Source organism: Eschscholzia californica, unplaced genomic scaffold, assembly GCF_041429995.1.
Source record: "Eschscholzia californica isolate CP2 unplaced genomic scaffold, dmEscCali1.0.p SCAF_2, whole genome shotgun sequence".
In the NCBI taxonomy this organism is placed as follows: Eukaryota; Viridiplantae; Streptophyta; class Magnoliopsida; order Ranunculales; family Papaveraceae; genus Eschscholzia; species Eschscholzia californica.
This window is the reverse complement of record NW_028238309.1, coordinates 10,304,386-10,321,993: the sequence shown is the minus strand read 5'-3', so window position 1 is coordinate 10,321,993 and position 17,608 is coordinate 10,304,386. Positions and strand designations below refer to the sequence as shown.

General features: G+C 35.5%; 2 protein-coding genes across 2 annotated transcripts; both read right to left on the bottom strand.

Annotated features, from left to right (window-relative positions):
- Positions 1 to 589: 589 nt before the first annotated feature.
- LOC147556120 (putative F-box protein At1g32420) lies at positions 590 to 1,738 on the bottom strand. The gene has a single exon (XM_086658579.1). The coding sequence runs from the start codon at positions 1,736 to 1,738 to the stop codon at positions 590 to 592; it is 1,149 nt and encodes a 382-aa protein (XP_086514705.1).
- A 12,160-nt stretch (positions 1,739 to 13,898) lies between these two features.
- Positions 13,899 to 16,853, bottom strand: LOC147556119 (uncharacterized). The gene is made up of 6 exons (XM_086658578.1): positions 16,759 to 16,853; positions 16,082 to 16,149; positions 15,547 to 15,585; positions 15,064 to 15,185; positions 14,379 to 14,570; positions 13,899 to 14,274 (listed from the first exon to the last, which is right to left on the bottom strand). Exons 1-5 carry the CDS (start codon positions 16,851 to 16,853, stop codon positions 14,532 to 14,534), a joined length of 363 nt encoding a protein of 120 aa, XP_086514704.1. The 3' UTR covers positions 13,899 to 14,274; positions 14,379 to 14,531.
- Between the last annotated feature and the right edge of the window lie 755 nt (positions 16,854 to 17,608).

Below are 17,608 nucleotides of genomic sequence, written 5' to 3'. Positions count from 1 at the left end.
TGATGTGACTGAAGGTGAAGTTAGGTGGTGGTGATGACTAAGTGATGAATGATGATGCTGAAGAGAGAGAGGTAGTTGAATGATCCTTTTACTTTTCTAATTCTTTGAGAGAGAGAGAGAGATTGAAAAGAAATTACCTCTGATCAGATTTTCTTTAATGTTTGATTATTTTCTTTAGAGAGAGAAAGAGTCGTTGGTAAATTTTTATACAAATTATGAATAATCACTGATAATCAAGATATCTCACTAATACGTGGCACCCTTTCAATATAAAGAACACATCCCAAGTATAGGGCCCACGGGATCTACTACTCTCTTTCTCACTAATATTTGAATATAAAAAGAACAAATTATGAATAATCACTGAGAAAATTACCTTTGATCAGATTTTCTCTCATTTGTCCTATGCAAGCCATGATTAAATACATGTATAAATAGACAGTTAGAGGACCAAACCGAATAGAAAATAGTTAAGAAAAGCAAAAACTAGCTACTATTACAACAAAGGTAGTAATTAGGCCATATAATAACATAAATATAATTTCAAAAGTAGTACATAAATAAAAATGTGTTTTTGCAATACAAGACTTCAAACATGTAAAAGACTTTCTACGAAGGATGTAATCTCCCAACGAAAGCGATATTCAATCTTCTTTGAAGTCATCTTCCTTTTTCTGTCGTAGAAATATGAGAAAAATCCGTTCTTTGGTTTTAGGACGAAGTAATCTTGTCCCACTGCAATAACTTGAAAACCGCTACTGACTTCTTGTTTTGTACCGAAACTTACAGACACAGTCTCTTCACTCCAGTTATTGATACTCTCCATGTTGTTGTTTATATCATCACTAAGTATCCATATCTTGACTGTAACTGTTTTTCCTTGATTTTTACTGCGCGTCATAAGAGCCAAATTTCCGTCGACTTCTAAAAGCGTAAGACCAACAGTATGACAAGGTGGACTCAGGAATGGCTCGGACATTTGATCTAGAATGAAAGAAGGGGTTGAGATGTGTCTAAAAGTTTCAGTGTGAACATTGAATGCTAGTATTGTGATTTGAGGGCAATAAGTATATGCCAACCAGAAAATGAAACCATTTGTGTAAATAGGATAATCATATATAGGAGCAATGTTTTTATAATGTGGGGATTGAATCTGTCTCCAACCAGGTACTGTATTTTGGCCCAATGTAAAGACCTCACAAACTTGGCTTTTCCAAACTCCAAATCCATGAAAAGACCAAATACATACCACTTTGTGTTGGTTAGTAGAAGAATCATAGCCGAAACCGTAATGTGGGCAGATTTTAATTCTTTCTTGTCCTTTAATAGCGACGACTTGAGGAGATTGAACAAGTGATGTTGTTTGTTGAGTGATGATGTTATGAATTAAAAAAGAGTATTGGGAGTTAATTAGACATATGAAACCATTGAGAGGTTTAGGAGGAATTTGGGGAGGAGATGAGAGGATAAATTGTTTTAAGGTTGTGTGAAGATATGGTTTGTCTTGGAACAAGTAGTTTTCCGATGAGTAGATGCTGGTTTCGTCAGTTGTTGCACGAAGAAAAAGGATACGTGGATTCTTTTTCGAATGAGAGAGTTGTAAGTTATTGAAGTTTTGATCTTCATCAATTAAGTAACGCCAATGTTTGCAAACACATCTGAATCTCAACAGTGACTTCACTCCTAATCTCATAAGTATTTCGCATAATATGTCTTCACCACCACCACCACTACTCATGATCTTAATTACTCCCTAGTTTTCTCCTCTCCCTTTGTTTTGTTGATAGGGTTCTCCTGAAAAAGATAGATAAACAAGAAACTTGATTGGGTAGGGTAGTTTTCTCTCTGTCTGCTGGTAGTAAACTTGGTTGAGACTTGAGAAGAAGAAGTTAGTCAGGATGATTGATGCTAGACAGACTAGTTGCCAAAAACTAGAGGTCGTCAAGAAATATAGAAGTTGCCAAAAACTAGAGGTCGTCAAGAAATATAGAAGTTGCCAAAAACTTGGGTGAGTAATTTTAAAACGGTTCTATTTTATTTTTTATTTTTTTAAATTATTAAAACGATTATGTTTCTTTTTAAATTCTTATTAAAACGTGTCTATTGAGCCATCATATCCGGCCAGGGCCGGTCCTGAGATTTGGGAGGCCCGAAGCGAGTATTAAAAATGTGGCCCACACTCATTGTACTAGAAAAAAATTGTATATAGAAACCTTCTAAGTTTTCCTTGCACATAATGTGAGGACGTAACACTTATGTTTATAACTTGTAATCTAATCGAACGATCTGATTTAGTTACTTGGAATCGGCGCGGGTTCGGGGAGAGGCCTCGCCTGACCTTCATAGATCTCCCGATCAAGGGGTTCAGCGAGTTCGGAATTCTCTTTGTGTCAGTGGCTTGTTCAACCTTTTTTTTAACCGAAAAAAAAGTATTAAAAAATAATTCTCTAAAAAATGAACCAAAAAAAAATTCAGATTTCTTCTTTCGGTGCTCATGGCGATAGTGTCGGTTGTGGTTTAATGGTGGTTGTGGTGGTGGTTTAATAATGATGGTGGTTGTGGTGTTGAAGTTTAGTAATGGTGGTGGTTGTGGTGTCGAGGTTCAGTAATGGTGGTGATTGTGGGAGTACGGTGGTAGAGGTTTAGTAATTGTAGTGGTGGTAGTGTTGGTACAATAGTGTAGGTTTAGTAATCGTGGTGGTGGTAGAAGGATCAACTAAAGTAATTTAAAAAATTATACTTTAATTATGGTGGTTTTGATGTTGAAGTTTAGTAATGGTGGCGGTGATGGTAGTGGAGGTAGGATGGTAGAGGTTTAATAATTGTGGTGATGGTAGTGGAGGTTTTAGTAATCGTGGTGGTGGTGGTAAAGAAGTGGACTAAAGCAACTTTAAAAAATTAAAAAGAAAAAATGCTCATGGTTGAGTTCTAACTTGGGTTGTCTTGACTTTTAAGTTGGTCGTCTACCATTTGGGCTAAGTGGGCTAACTGGGGCCCTTAATCCTTCTATGTATGAGGCCCTTTGGCCCTGGGGGCCCGAAGCGAGGCTTTGCCTGCTTGCACCCCAGGGCCGGCCCTAATCCCGCCCACCACTACTAACAATTTTGAAGTCTCTGCTCTTAATTTTCTTTAGTTATGGATGCACAACACACACAGTTTGTAGCCCAATTTGCAGCCTTGACGACCGAGGATAGCCCTATAGTGGAGGTGGAAGGTCAAGACCTGGGTAAAAACAGTCAAACAGATTTGCTGGAAGATTTGAATTCACGTGATATTCTGAGATTATGAAGTATTTATATTTTAATCCTCCACTTACCCGTGTTTTTCCAGTCACAGAGTTACTTGTTAGATTTTTTTTCCAGCATGTTAGTTAGGTTTCTCAGACTAAAAAAACAACACTCACTTTCAACTTACTATCAGTCATCCATGATAAAAGACCTAGATACTTGTTAACATTACCCCTCCTATGTACCGACGTGCACTTCTTATCTAATACTACAAGTTTTGAGCTAATAAGTAGTTTGGACATTTTCAAGTCATTTTGATGAACTAACTTAAATCCATATATAGGGTGGTGGACTTTGCCGTCAAACAAAAACGTGAAATGAAAAACGATAGCTTTTATTTACAAGATTAAGAGGGAAATGAGCCTTCATAATAAATATCTCTCACAAAGTCCCATGAAGAAATGTTGGTCATTTTTGAACCACGTAGAATGGATAGAAAACGAAACATTGGTCGAATGTGTAGATTTGCCTTTCTTCGGAGTCTTCAATTTCATTATTATTTTTCATATGAACATATATTGATTAGTTTTAATGAACTATAGAAGGTGTGTCCATCTAGAAGGGCAGCAAAAGACAAAAAAAATGTAAGAAGTGCTTCGGTAGAATTTGAAAACGTGAAATTGGGAAGTCACCATCTATTTGTACAAATCAATGACGGTAGTATGATTATCTCATTCTTGAAATTACACCCAACAATTGATTAAAAGAATAAATAGAAGGCGAGGGTTTAACATGAAGTAATTTATCAAATAAAACTAGGGCATCATTGAATTTAATTCTCCCTCAAAACTAAAATGATGAATAGTATATCAAAACTTTCAAGAAATTACAAGAGGGAAAGAAAAAAATACTCAAAAAGTAATTTGGTAGCTAAAGTATATCAAAACTTTCAAGAAGTTCTTCTGTGACTTGTGTCGACCGATTTGTCTTCCTACCAAAACAAACAAAGAAGCACAATTCAGTACAACAAAAAATTCATTGGTCCGAACACAATTCAAATTGAATAAAAAGATAGTATGTACCTTTATTCTTCATTTGTTTATGTACTATAATAGGAATATTATCCACTACATGTTCCTGAAAGATTGTACATTTGGGAGCGACGTACATCCATTAATAATTCCATATGTGACTGCATACGGTAAGATAAAGATCACTATATATATTATACTTTTTAAATGAATCAAACACGTATAAGAAGTTATGAATTACAATATCTTGTCGAGGTGTTAGAATCATGTTTTCTTGTGTAACAATACCATCTGGTCGACTCTCTTGTGTGGTATTTACATATTAGCATTTCATACTAATTCATTATGCTCGCGAGTTTGGATACAAGAGAATTACGACTTATGAATGCTTTATGTCGAAAATATTAACCTCAAGTAATTAAAAATTATGACGGAAAAATAACTTACGTTGCATCATGGAGTTTAGGTGGTTCCGTGATTAATGAAGGAAGAGATGTGAAAAAAATTTAAGAGAAAAGCTTAGGTGAAGGATGTGTGAAGCAGGAAAATGGTCATTGATAAAGTCATAAAAAGTTACTCCTACTTATCAATTGTTTAAGATTTTCTTTTTAGTTATAATTACATTGGTAATTATTATATTCGGTAGGGATAGAAATGTCTTTTTTAGCACTTAGAAAGTAAGTGCAAAAAAATAAGCTCCAAATTGGAGCTTACTTTTTCGCACTTACTTTGACCCCACTTACAAGTGATATTCACTTATTAAGTGAAAAAACAAACGGCCTAAAATTGCCGGCCCGCACTTATTAAGTGAAAATCACTTAATAAGTGCAAAAATCAAACACCCTCTCAGTTTGTTTATATAATTCTTACCCTATGATTTAACCAGTTCTTCAACAACAAATTGAAGAAGATTTGAGTTTCTGTCAATGTTTTTCACATCTGAAAGATTAATAATTCCTTAAAACTGAATTCTTGATCCATTGTTGTACTCCACTGAGTTTTGATTATATATTCTAATAGATTGAAGAAAACACCATTAATTCTAAGCTCATTACAACCCAACTGAAGTGTCTCTAATGATTTCTTCAAGAACAAGACCTTGGATTCATATTTCGATCGGAAAAGCAGAGAGTTAAGCCCATCGAATGGAAATGAACCAGCTTTTAGAAGATGGTAAATGAATGATTCTGATTAGCAAGTTTTGTTTGGTTACCATTAAACTCAAAGATTTTGTTTGATTTTCTTCTTTGTTTGATGAATTCTTTTGATGATTTCATGGTGGTTATGAATGGATTGAAAATCATGGTTATGAATTTGATTTTAGTAGTAATCATAACCATCTGATTACTACTAAAATCACTAACACAGCTTCCTCTTCTGATCTGATGGATTTGGATCGGCTATTAGAGTATTTGACGGCAAGCCGATTACAACACTAGATTTCCGCCGCTTCGTCTGATCAGATGGATTTGGAGAGAAAGAGAGATTAGTTAGAGAGAGAGATTGGAGAAATTAGTTAGAAAGAGAGATTGGAGAGATTAGTTAGAGAGAGAACATGAGAGAGAAGAGAGTGGAAGAAGAAGAGGAAAGAGATTTTTTTTTTTAATGTTTGAAAAATTGGCCGGTCGGCGACCTTCGCCGGAGAAGATGATGAGATGGCGTGAAGATGAGGTGGTAGAGAGAGGTGATGAGATGGAGGAGCCTTTTTTTTATAGCATTTTCTAAAACTAGAAGCCCCTTAGCAATAAAAAGAAATATAAAAGTGAATTTTATTTGACTAGTTTTAAGAAATCTTTTTATTCTCCGGAGAATTTTCTTTATTCCCTAAAGCCGCGGCCATAATAAAATAGAAATTGTGGGGAGAAAATATAGAAATCATAACATCATTATAATAAGGTTGTTTCCCAAATAGCCCCCAACTTTGTGATCAGCTTCTTGTCTGGCCTCATACTTTATCAAGAATACTCAGATGACCCCCTTTTTCAGTTACCGTTATAATTCCGTTAACTAGTCATCACATTTCTCTCCTCCATCTCATCACCTTTCTCTGCCACGTCATCGTCTTCACCGGTGAAGGTCACCGGCCGACCAATTTTTCAGCCGGTGACCTTCAAACATTAAAAAAAAAAAAAAAAAAATTTCCTCTCTCTTCTCTCTTCCTCTTAAAAAAAATTCCTCTCTCCTTTCTCTCTCTCTAAACCCTCCGGCAAAGGGGTTTCCCTTCGCCAAAGGTCTGGTTCGAGAAGATCATTTGAAGATTCAACAACGACAACACATTTGAAGATTCATTTCCTGTGGATCCGTCTTTCCACCTTGAATTTGATTACTATCAATATCATGCCCTCAAGCTGAAAAAATTGTTCATTACATGATCCGTAGGTTATATGAATCAAAACTCTTTCTCTCACTAGAAACTGAAAACAAAAGACTGAATATGACACCTAAAATGGAGTCTTCTCTTCCATGGTAGATTTTAGGTACCTGAATGAAGCAGTAATGAATCAAAACTCTTTCTCTCACTAGAAACTGAAATGGAGTCTTTCGTTATATGATGAAGAACAGGATTGACCTAAAATGAAGATATACATGAATGATGCAAAAAAGTATAGCTCCTGCCCTAATTCGTTTTCTCTTCCATGACTACTTCATTCAGGTATCATATCGTTCAATAATTCATTACTTCCTAACATTTATTTCTGAAATTTGATTTAGGGTTTTAATTAATTAGGTAATAGAAACTAGAGAGAAAGATTTATTCTTTAATCACTGAAAAACCAGATAATGAAAATGATCGAAATCATGAGCTTCATAAGCTCTTACATTTTGGGTTAGAGAGAGAGAAAGTAACTAATTCAGTTACAACAACCATAACTAACTAGTTTGTTAAGATTAGTTAGTTATGGTTGTTATTCTGTTTTGGCTATAGGCACCACAAGCACAAATTTTTATTATTATTACGCTCTAGTAACACCTTCTCCTTCATTCTTCCTTCATTCTTCTTTAGTAAACAAAACACTTTGCTTACACCTTCATAGTATTCACTGTCATGCCCCCTCAAGTTGATGGGTCGAGTAGGACCATTAACTTGTTTCGGAGAGAGAGAAACAAATCTTTAGCCAAACCCTTTTTGAACAATCACCAGGCTGCTCCAAAGAAGGAATGTGCTTAATCTCAAGCTGACCCGAAGCAACCAAGTCTCTAACAAAGTGATAGTCGACCTCAATATGCTTAGTCCTAGCATGACAAATGGGATTGACAGCAATATCTTTTGCACCCAAATTGTCACAATAAACAACCATTAGGGAAGAGATCTTCTGATTTAACTCAACAAGAAGGTAAGATACCTAGAGTAACTCAGCAGCAGCAATGGACAAAGCCTTATACTCAGCCTCAGTGGAAGACTTAACAACTGTTGGTTGCTTCTTAGAACACCAAGAGACAAGTGATTGTCCAAGTACAACACAAAAACCACTGGTAGATCTTCTTGAATCAGGACAGCCAGCCCAATCAGAATCAGAGTAACATCTGAGTTTTGAAATATCACCAGGTGTAATTGTAATCCCACAGTCAATTGTCTCTTTGACATATCTGAGAATCTTCTTCATTAATTGAACATGAGAGGACCTAGGTGCCTGCATAAACTGAGCAGCATAGTTCACAACATAGGCTAAATCTGGCCTGGTCATGGTGAGATACTGAAGCCCCCCAATTATGCTTCTATAGAAGGAAGGGTCAGAAACAAGTGTGCCATCAGATGTAGAGAGTCTCTTTCCACCAGACAATAGAGTAGCACTTGGTTTAGAGTCCAGCAAATCAGCTTTCTCAAGTAGACCAAGAGCATATTTCTTTTGGGTAAGGAATAGTGCAGAAGAAGAAGATGTGGATACCCCATACCCAAAAAGAAATGAAGAGGACCCAATAATTTCATAGCAAACTCCTTGCTGAGAGTAAGCACAAGAGAGGTCATAAGAGAGTCACTGCTTCCAGTTAAGTTTATATCATCAACATATAGTAGTAATACCATCATAGCAGAGGCAGTGGTTTGAACAAACATAGAGTGGTCATGAGCACTTCTCTTGAAACCAAGTGAGAGCAAGAAAGATCCAAATCTATTAAATCAAGCTCTAGGAGCCTGTTTCAAACCATATAGGCTCTTATGAAGATGACAAACATAAGAGGGGAATTCCAAATCAATGAAACCTTGAGGTTGAGTCATAAACACATTCTCTTGAAGAACTCCATGCGAGAAAGCATTGAAGACATCTAATTGTTGAATCTTCCATCCATTTGAGACAGCCATATTAAGAACAGTCCTTATAGTAGCAGCCTTCACTACTGGACTAAAAGTTTCAGAGTAATCCAAACCATCCTTTTGATGATACCCTTTTGCAACTAATCTAGCTTTATACCTTTTAACTGAACCATCAAACTTGTATTTTACTTTAAAAACCCATTTAAAACCCAATAGATTCATAGAGGGATCAGGAAGAACAAGAGACCATGTTTTATTTCTTTTCAAAGCCTGAAACTCCTCTTTCATAGCATTTACCCATTTTGGATTAGAAACAACCTCTTGAAGGTAGAAGGTTCCTTGTGATGAGTAGTAAGGTAAGAAAAGACTGAGACAAAGGGTGTTTGATTGAGAAATGAGAGATATAATCAGGAATGCACTTGGGTTTAGAAATACCATTTCTTAATCGAGTAGTCATTCTATGACTTGGTTCAGGAGCAGATGACTCATTTGTTGAGGTACTAAGTTGTGGTGAATTTTCAATTATTGGAATATCAGCAACAATTGGAGCTATAGGAGCTAAAGGCAATTGCAAAGTAATTGGTGGATTTTCATAAGCGGAAGTGGATAAGTTAGATTCAGCAAAGGGAAAAGTAGTTTCTTCAAAAACCACATTTCTAGATATATAAATTTTCTGAGAATCCAAGTCTAAACACTTATAGCCCTTGTGAGATGAACTATAACCAATGAAGATACACTTAGAAGACTTGGGACTGAGCTTGTCCTGCTTGATAGCTCCTAAATGAGGATAACACAAGCAACCAAAAGTTCTTAAAAGAGAATAATCAGGAGCTTTGTTAAACATTACCTCATATGAGGACTTGCTTTGAAGAAGTCTTGTTGGGAGTCTATTTATGGTGAAGACAACAACTGAAAAATGCCTCAAACCAATAGCATTTTGGTGAGTTTGACTGAAAAAGTAATGAATTTCCCATTTCAGTGATTTGTCTATTCCTCCTCTCAGCTCTTCCATTCTGCTGAGGAGTGTAAGGACAAGAACTTCTAAATAAAATACCACATTGATCCAAATAATTCTTGAAGTCACCCTCAATCAATTCCAAAGCTCCATCACTTTGAAAATACTTAATAGAAGTAGAGAAGAGATTATCATTAGAAGACTTGAATAACTTGAAGAATTTGAGATTGTCTGACTTATATTTCAGAGGATAAATCCACAAGAACCTACTGAAATCATCTAAGAACAGTATGAAATATTTCTCACCATTAAGACTTAGCTCAGGAGAAGGCCCCCAAATGTCACAATGAATTAAGTACATGGCAGATTCAGTATAGCCTTTCAGAAATAGGAAATGGTAGTAATTTACTCTTAGCCAATGAACAAGGATGGCATAGACTTTCAGAAGGCTTATCTTGTACTGAAATCAACTTATTCCTTGAAAGAAGATGAATAATGGTGTCTGATGTATGACCTAGTCTAGTTTGCCACACTGAAAATGGTGCAGCTAGAGACACTGCATAACCACATTGGGAATCATCTTCTTGTATTCCAAATATGATAGGATATAGATGATTTCTTACTGATCCTTCATTTAAAATGTCATCAAACCATAAATCTCTTATTTGATATCCCCATGGTGTAAATTTCATTGAACACTGATTGTCATGTGTGAACTTTGAAATAGAAAGAAGGTTCCTTTTGAGTTTAGGACATATAACACATTGAACAAATCAAAATTGTAATTTGGAGTATGGAGTTGAGCATTACCTGTAGCAGCAATTGGAATGGAAATACCATTTCCCACCATGACAGAATCCGAGCCCTTATAATCTTGTGGATCAATAATAGTAGTAAGATCATTTGTCATATGGCTTGTAGCTCCAGTATCAGCCAGCCAAATCTTCTTAGTGACAGTGTTATGAACCTCATTAGTAATCAAGTCTTTTGAAGGTAATATGACCACCATATTAGCTTCTTCAAAAGTGAAATCATCTGAATTATAGTCAAAATATGACTCATATTATTCCTCCTAAGTTGGAGAACATTTTTCCATTTTATCAGTTTACATTCTTCTGTACTTTCATAAAGATGGATTCAAGCAAAATTGCCCTTGTTAGGTTTGTATTGTTGTGGAAACCTCTTTTGAGTGGGATTGTTATCATTTTTACTTTGTGGACTTTTGATAAAATCATCAGGAACATATCTATATCGACATCTTGAAGCAAAATGTCCCCATCTCTTGCAAATACCACAAGGAACAGTAGAAAAACCGAATTCAGAGGCTGACTCTGCTGAATTTTGACTAAATGAGGAAGATCAATAATTTAAGAAGAACGTTTACCTTGATCTCCTTGATAGGAATTCCTATAAGACTGATGTGATTGTGTAGCTCGAATGGGATTATAAGATTTATAACCGTATTTTAGGGGAAGATTTTTCACATAATAAGCAGAACTCTCATCATCTTGAGAGTGAGTCTTCATCCATTGTTCATGATGGATAATACGAGTTCTGAGTTCAGCAAAGCAAATAGGTGTTTCTCTATTGTGAATTGCAATAACAAAAGGACTATACTCCTTTCCTAAACCTTTGAGAAAAATACGACTGAGTTCCTTATCAGATAATCTTTCATTAACAGCTACTAATGAATCAGACAATATCTTTACCTTTTGAAGATAATCAGTTGCAAAAGAATCGCCTCTTTTAATATGTTGAATTTGTTCTCGAAGTGAAGCAATCTTTGCTTCATATTCCTCAACATAATTTTGCTCAAGATATCTCCAAATTTCTCTAGAGGTTTAAAGACCAAGGACATCAGTTGAGATTGAATGAGTAAAGGCTGCCTTCATACAAGATTTGACAAAATTATCAGTTTTTCGCCATTGAAGATAAAGAGGATTTGGAATCTCAGTATGATTATCAACAATTGATTTTACCGGAATTACAATAGATCCATCAACGAAACCAAAGAGATCAGTACAAATCAAAATAGCCTCGAATTGATCTTTCCAAATCAGGAAATTAGATCCATCGAGTTTCTTAGAAACAAAACTAGCAATATTAGCTATAGATGCATTCGGTGAAGATAAATTTGGAGAAGAAACCGAATGTGATGATTGAGACGCCATTAGAGATCAAAGAAGAAAAGTCGTAGTTTCTAGTGAGAGAAAGTGAAATTGAAGAAGAAGAAAAAAAATCACTAGCTCTTATACCATGATAGAAACTAGAGAGAGAAAGATTTATTTTTTAATCGCTGAAAAACCAGATAATGAAAATGATCGAAATCATGAGCTTTATAAGCTCTTACATTTTCGGTTAGAGAGAGAGAGAAAGTAACTAACTCAGTTACAACAACCATAACTAACTAGTTTGTTAAGATTAGTTAGTTATGGTTGTTATTCAGTTTTGGCTATAGGCACCACAAGCACACTTTTATTATTATTACACTCTAGTAACACCTTCTCCTTCATTCTTCTTTCATTCTTCTTTAGTAAACAAAACACTTTGCTTACACCTTCATAGTGTTCACTGTCATTAGGCAAATTCACAAATGGGTTTTCTTGATTTAGGGTTTCATCACACCAACATTAGGGTTTTCATCGAGGGAAGCTAGGGCTTTTGGAAATTCAGTGAAGAAATCGAGTGAGAGTGAGTTTCGATGAGATGGGTTATTGAGGTATAAGTGGGAAACAGAGGAACTGTTAGGTGAATTTTGAACAATTTCTAGGATTTTGTACTCCTACATGTTGCCAGATTCTTCTTACAATTTTAAATCCCAAAATAAAAAATCAGATTTTATAAACAAAATTTTTGTGTTCCAGGTGATAGAAAGGAAGAGAGAGAGAGAGAGAATTTTTTTTTATGTTTGAAGGTCGTCGGCCAGCGACCTTCGCCGTTAAAGATGATGAGGTGGCGAAAGAATGAGGTGGCAGAGAGAGGTGATGAGATGGAGGTGAGAGAGGTGATGACTAGTTAACGGACATATAACGGTAACTGAAAAGGGGGTTATCTGGGTATTTTTGATAAAGTAGGGGGGCTAGGCAGAAAACTGGTCATAAAATTAGGGGCTATTTGGGAAATACCTTTATAATTATTACACTATCTGCTTATTACTCACTAAGGGATCATAAGAAAGGTGACAATTAAAAGGTAAAAGAAGAGAGAGGGAGAGAAACTGAATACTTCTGGTTCACATACTGCAATATTTTCAATTTCATGTTGTTGATTTTATTTTTTCAATTAAGACTTATATTCCAAATACACTTGGACTGCTTCACCGATTTGAAGATAATGAGAAATTGAATAAAATATTTATGATATTCCCATTAAGGTGTTATGCTAGACATTAGAATGCTCCTGAGTTTTTCCTCAGAGTTGATATTCTTGGCACACATTAGAAAGCAGATGAAAAAAGAAATAAAATTTAAAGTTGTTTTGGATTGAATTTATAATGGTTATTTCCCAAATGGCTCCCAACTTTGTGACCAGCTTCCTGCCTGGCCCCCTACTTTAGCTTCCGTTATCTTTAACTATCCGTTACTCTCTCTCCTCCATCTCATTTTCTCTCTCTGCCAAGTCACCTATCACGGCCACATCATCATCTTCTCCGGCAGTGGTCACCGGCCGGCCAAATTTCCGGCCGGCGACCTTCAAATATGAAAAAAATTTTAATTTTCTTTCTCCTCTCTCTCTCTCTAGAATTTTTTTTCCTCACCCTCTCTCTCTCTAAAACTCCGGCGAAGGGAAACCCCTTCGTGAGCAGATCAAGGTCTATTCAACGAACATCAAGAGAAAAGGAGTGGAAAGAACATCACCTGTCAAATTTAGAGGCTATATCGAAGTTGTCCTGAGGATGAATGATTTTTGGCCTTTGGACAGACACGATCGGGATATTCTAAAAGGTTGTCCAACACGCGCCCGAGCAAAGAACGCCCACCGTTAGATCTGATTAGCCGGAAATAACATGGAGTGATTAATCTTGCCCTTTTCCTCTTTGCAAAAAGATCCCTATATTCACTGGTCTAGTTTGTTGTTTAGTCCCTAAATCAACCGAACTTCGTCCAAACGTTAAGCTTAAATATCGCATTCATCTGAAATGGGATCTGAGTGATTCTTGGATCTAAACTTAAGAGCTTGACGAAACAAACACAAAGGTATGCTCTTTTTATGAGTTTGACAAGTTGAACGGAGCCAAACTCAGCTCTGATTCAACAATTATAAAAAAAAAAATGTGAAAAATAAAAGTCTATCTTGAAGTAACAAAAATGATCCTTATTTAGTAAGTCTGGGTAACACGCCATCATTATAATATAACGAGGGTGTAACCCGTGCCCGAGGGCACGGACAGTATTTTTCAAATGCTTAAAGAGTTAAATATACGATAACAAATATTTATTGAAATTAGCATGAGCTAAACATTTAAAATCAATTTGAGTAAACATTGACGTTCCTTATCATTTATCGACTGAGTCATTTTGTGCGTTCATATTGTTATTAAATTTCACAATTCTACAAAAAAAAAAAATATCATGATTGCAGTACGTTTGACTATATCAATGAAAAATTGCATCTTACCAGGCTTCACAATTTCCCCAGGGTTGGTCTTCATAACCAAATGCTTAACGCCTAAATGGGGCAACCACAAACTAAAACCCACAAAAAACTTTAGTTCGAGTCGATATGAAATAGGCATTCACTGTGTCTTTTGAACTTGCGGTGATCCTTTTGTTACCATACAAACACTATATCCTCAATACTCGTCTCAAGCTGCGAACAAACAGAAAGAAGTTTAGACCAATGCTTGTCTAAAAAAAATATCATGATTGCAGTACGTTTGACGGTCTCTATATCAATGACAAATTGCATCTTACCAGGCTTCACAATTTCTCCAAGGTTGGTCTTCATAACCAAATGCTTAACGCCTAAATGGGGCAACCACAATCTAAACCCCATAGAAGGCTTCAGTTCGAGTCGATATGAAATAGGCCTTCACCTTGTCTTTTGAACTTGCGGTGACCCTTGTTTTACCATACAAACACTATATCCTCAATGCTCGTCTCAAGCTGCGAACAAACACAAAGAAGTTTAGACCATTGCTAGAACCGATATTCATAGAAGATAATAGCGTATGTTTCTTTTTCCAAGTTTCATATCTAAAATCTAGTTGTAGAACTAAATTGACTCGCAGAGTCTGAATTAAGACCTGCTTGTGTACGGTTAACCCAGCTCAAATTTTAACAATAAAAGACCAAGACCACCTATAGAACTTTAGCAATAAAAATCGAACACCCACAGATACAGACACCTTTACATTCTATGGAATGTTGCATCTGTTGGATCAAATAGAGACTTGGGTGCCTGTGATACCTTGATTAGTTCATTGAGGCATTTGATTTTGACCCTTCTTTGAAACACAATAAAAGGCAACATCAAACACTGACTTTAAACACCAACCCAAACTTCATATTCAAAACTTAAGCACAGACAAATGCCTTAAACAAAATGATTCAAAATAACACTATTGGAAAAAACAAATTAAAGTTTCCAAAGACTCACCCACTGCCGCTGGAGCATATGACCTGGAGAGAGAGCTTCTTTGATAGGCGACTGTAAAGATCCTCTAGTGATACCTTCAAAGAACATATTTTTTCCTCGTCTTCTGCCACAGTGCCACCGGCCTGGATAAATCACCGAACAATTACATGAAGATAGCTAAATTACTCTTCAGATTATAACTAAAATTTAATGTGATACTCAATAATCGAGAGAGAACAACATTTCATTAACATAAGATGGTAATTACCATAATATGTTTGCTAATAAAATTTATGAATCTGAAAAAATTAACAAATAAAGACGGCAATGAAGTAATGATATATTTAAAAAAAAAATTAGTCTACGAAGTTTGATTCATACATTTTTTTTGAACTTACAAACCTGAAACGATTTGAAACTAATCACTTACAATTTACAAACAAAATAAAAAAAAATCCTAAAACTTACAAACCTAAAAGACAGAAATCTTCTGAGAGAGAGTACCTAAAACAACCCGCTGCCGAAGCAAAATGAGACCGATGCCTGTTGTCAAAGAAAAACAAAAGGCAAATCGACTTCCTCAATGGTGTTAACTAATTTATTTATCTTCCATAACATATTTACCGAGAAACTAAAGAAAATTGCAGTCTATAGAGAAAATTGTTTGCTAAATGTTGAACGCATTTGCCAAGTTGGTATTGTGCTATTTCAGAAAGCCTTAAGAAACTCGAAGAGCAAATGGTACAAAACTAAACAAACTAAATGTCGATTTCGCCGTTTATCACCAACCCCAAATATCACCATTGAGCTTGAATGCATTTGGTAGAAATAACTAAGTGCTTATTTCAAGCCCTAAAAGGGCTTTATGCTAGAAAATCCAAGGCTTTTTCTAAGCCGCTTTTGCTTCCAACTGCAGTGAAAAGCTAGTTGTTGACCTGATGAAGGTCAAGTTTGTCCCTACTATTTTTCTCCATCCCCAACATTATCCTAGTTTAATTATTGACAATTGAATTGGGTCTAATTACCTTGAGTTTCTCACCTGGGGGTTGATGGTTATGGTATTCTTGTCGCCATGAAATGTGTTGTGAAAGTGTCGATTTTTCAGTTCTGAAATTGAAAAGAAAGAGGTGTTATTTCACTCTCTAAACCAGTAGCCGTATCAAATAAACATAGGTGTTAGGCATCTTTGAATGATGTTGTTATCAATTTCCTTCATACCCTAGAAAGAAACAGTTATAAGGCTTGTTATTTTTATTGTTATAAACAATTAGTGACATTAACAAAGAGTAAGAAAAAAATATTGACATCAAGGACTGAACCAACCAATAGTTGATCTAGAGAGCGATTAAATTTTATAGTTATCGGCCGTAAAACAACCTACCAGTAATGAAATTTCAAACAACTACATAAATGTTATCCGAAATCATAAATGTGGAACCTAATAAGACTGTGTTGTTACAGCTTCATTTACTAAATGCATACTATACAATTCAACAAAACCCTACACCTAATTTCCTTCTAGGGTTAGGGTTTCTTTCTAGGTTTTTAATTTCCTTCTCTTTCTAACATGAATCAATCATATAAGCCCTACACCTAAATGATTTCAATCAAAACCCTAAGGCCTAAAGAGTATGTATTTAACAAAACCCTAAAAAGATACCCTAAATCAAAACCCTGAAAAGTAAATAATCATTCAAAACAAATCAAAATCCTAACCTTAATTTTAGTTGTGTGACTTTGCCTGAGAGAGAAAGAGAGACTAAGAGCATCTCCAATGCAAAACTCAATCTTAGAAACTCGGAGTGCCACATAGGATTTTCTGAGTTTTTCTTAAAAAATCATCTCCAATGCAAAACTCAACTAAGATCTCAAAGATGATGTGTCGAGAGTGGAATAGAGATATCTCAAGAGGACACTCTATTTTCAGAGTGTCCTCTTGAGATATCTCTAATTGTCCAACTCATCAATATTTAAATTTCAACCAATAGAAATCAAGTCTTCGTATATTTCCAAAATAACTAATTACTTTTTTACAAAAATAACCATGACACGTAAGTAAAATAAAAGAGTTTAGAGTGTTGCATTGGAGACATACAAGAATTGAGGATCTCTATTTTCGACACCTATGAGTGAGAATCTCAATTGGAACTCGACAAATAGGACGAATAGAGATTTTTTTGAGTTTTGCATTGGAGATGCTCTAAGAACGATTCAGAAAGAGATACCAACTTGAGAATTCGACCAAGATGTTGGAGACAGAGAGGCTTTTGCGGGAAGGAGAGTGAGAGTCGGGAGCTAAAGAAAAAGCAAAGCTGAGAGAAGAGAAATAGGGAGGAAGAGGTAACTTTCAAAAAGTATCTTCCAAAGATGTCTTTTCTCTTAATCTTAACGGTTGAATAGTTGTTCTTGAAATCCCAGGCATTGAAAGATTGTGAGGATAAATCTCAGCCGTCTTTTATATCTTGTGAGGATAAATCTGGGTCATTGAGAGGAGAGAAAAAGATACCCTCCTCTCTTATTATATAGATTAATTATAATAGATGAATGCTTATTTGTTTAAAAGAAG

Excerpts from the sequence above, each read along its gene's own strand:
- LOC147556120 (XM_086658579.1), bottom strand. The coding sequence starts at position 1,738 with ATGAGTAGTGGTGGTGGTGGTGAAGACATATTATGCGAAATACTTATG.
- LOC147556119 (XM_086658578.1), bottom strand. The coding sequence starts at position 16,853 with ATGTGGCACTCCGAGTTTCTAAGATTGAGTTTTGCATTGGAGATGCTC. Across the intron at positions 16,150-16,758 it reads GTCACACAACTAAAATTAAG|AACTGAAAAATCGACACTTT; the intron begins GTTAGGATTTTG and ends TTTCAATTTCAG. Across the intron at positions 15,186-15,546 it reads TCGGCAGCGGGTTGTTTTAG|GCCGGTGGCACTGTGGCAGA; the intron begins GTACTCTCTCTC and ends TGATTTATCCAG.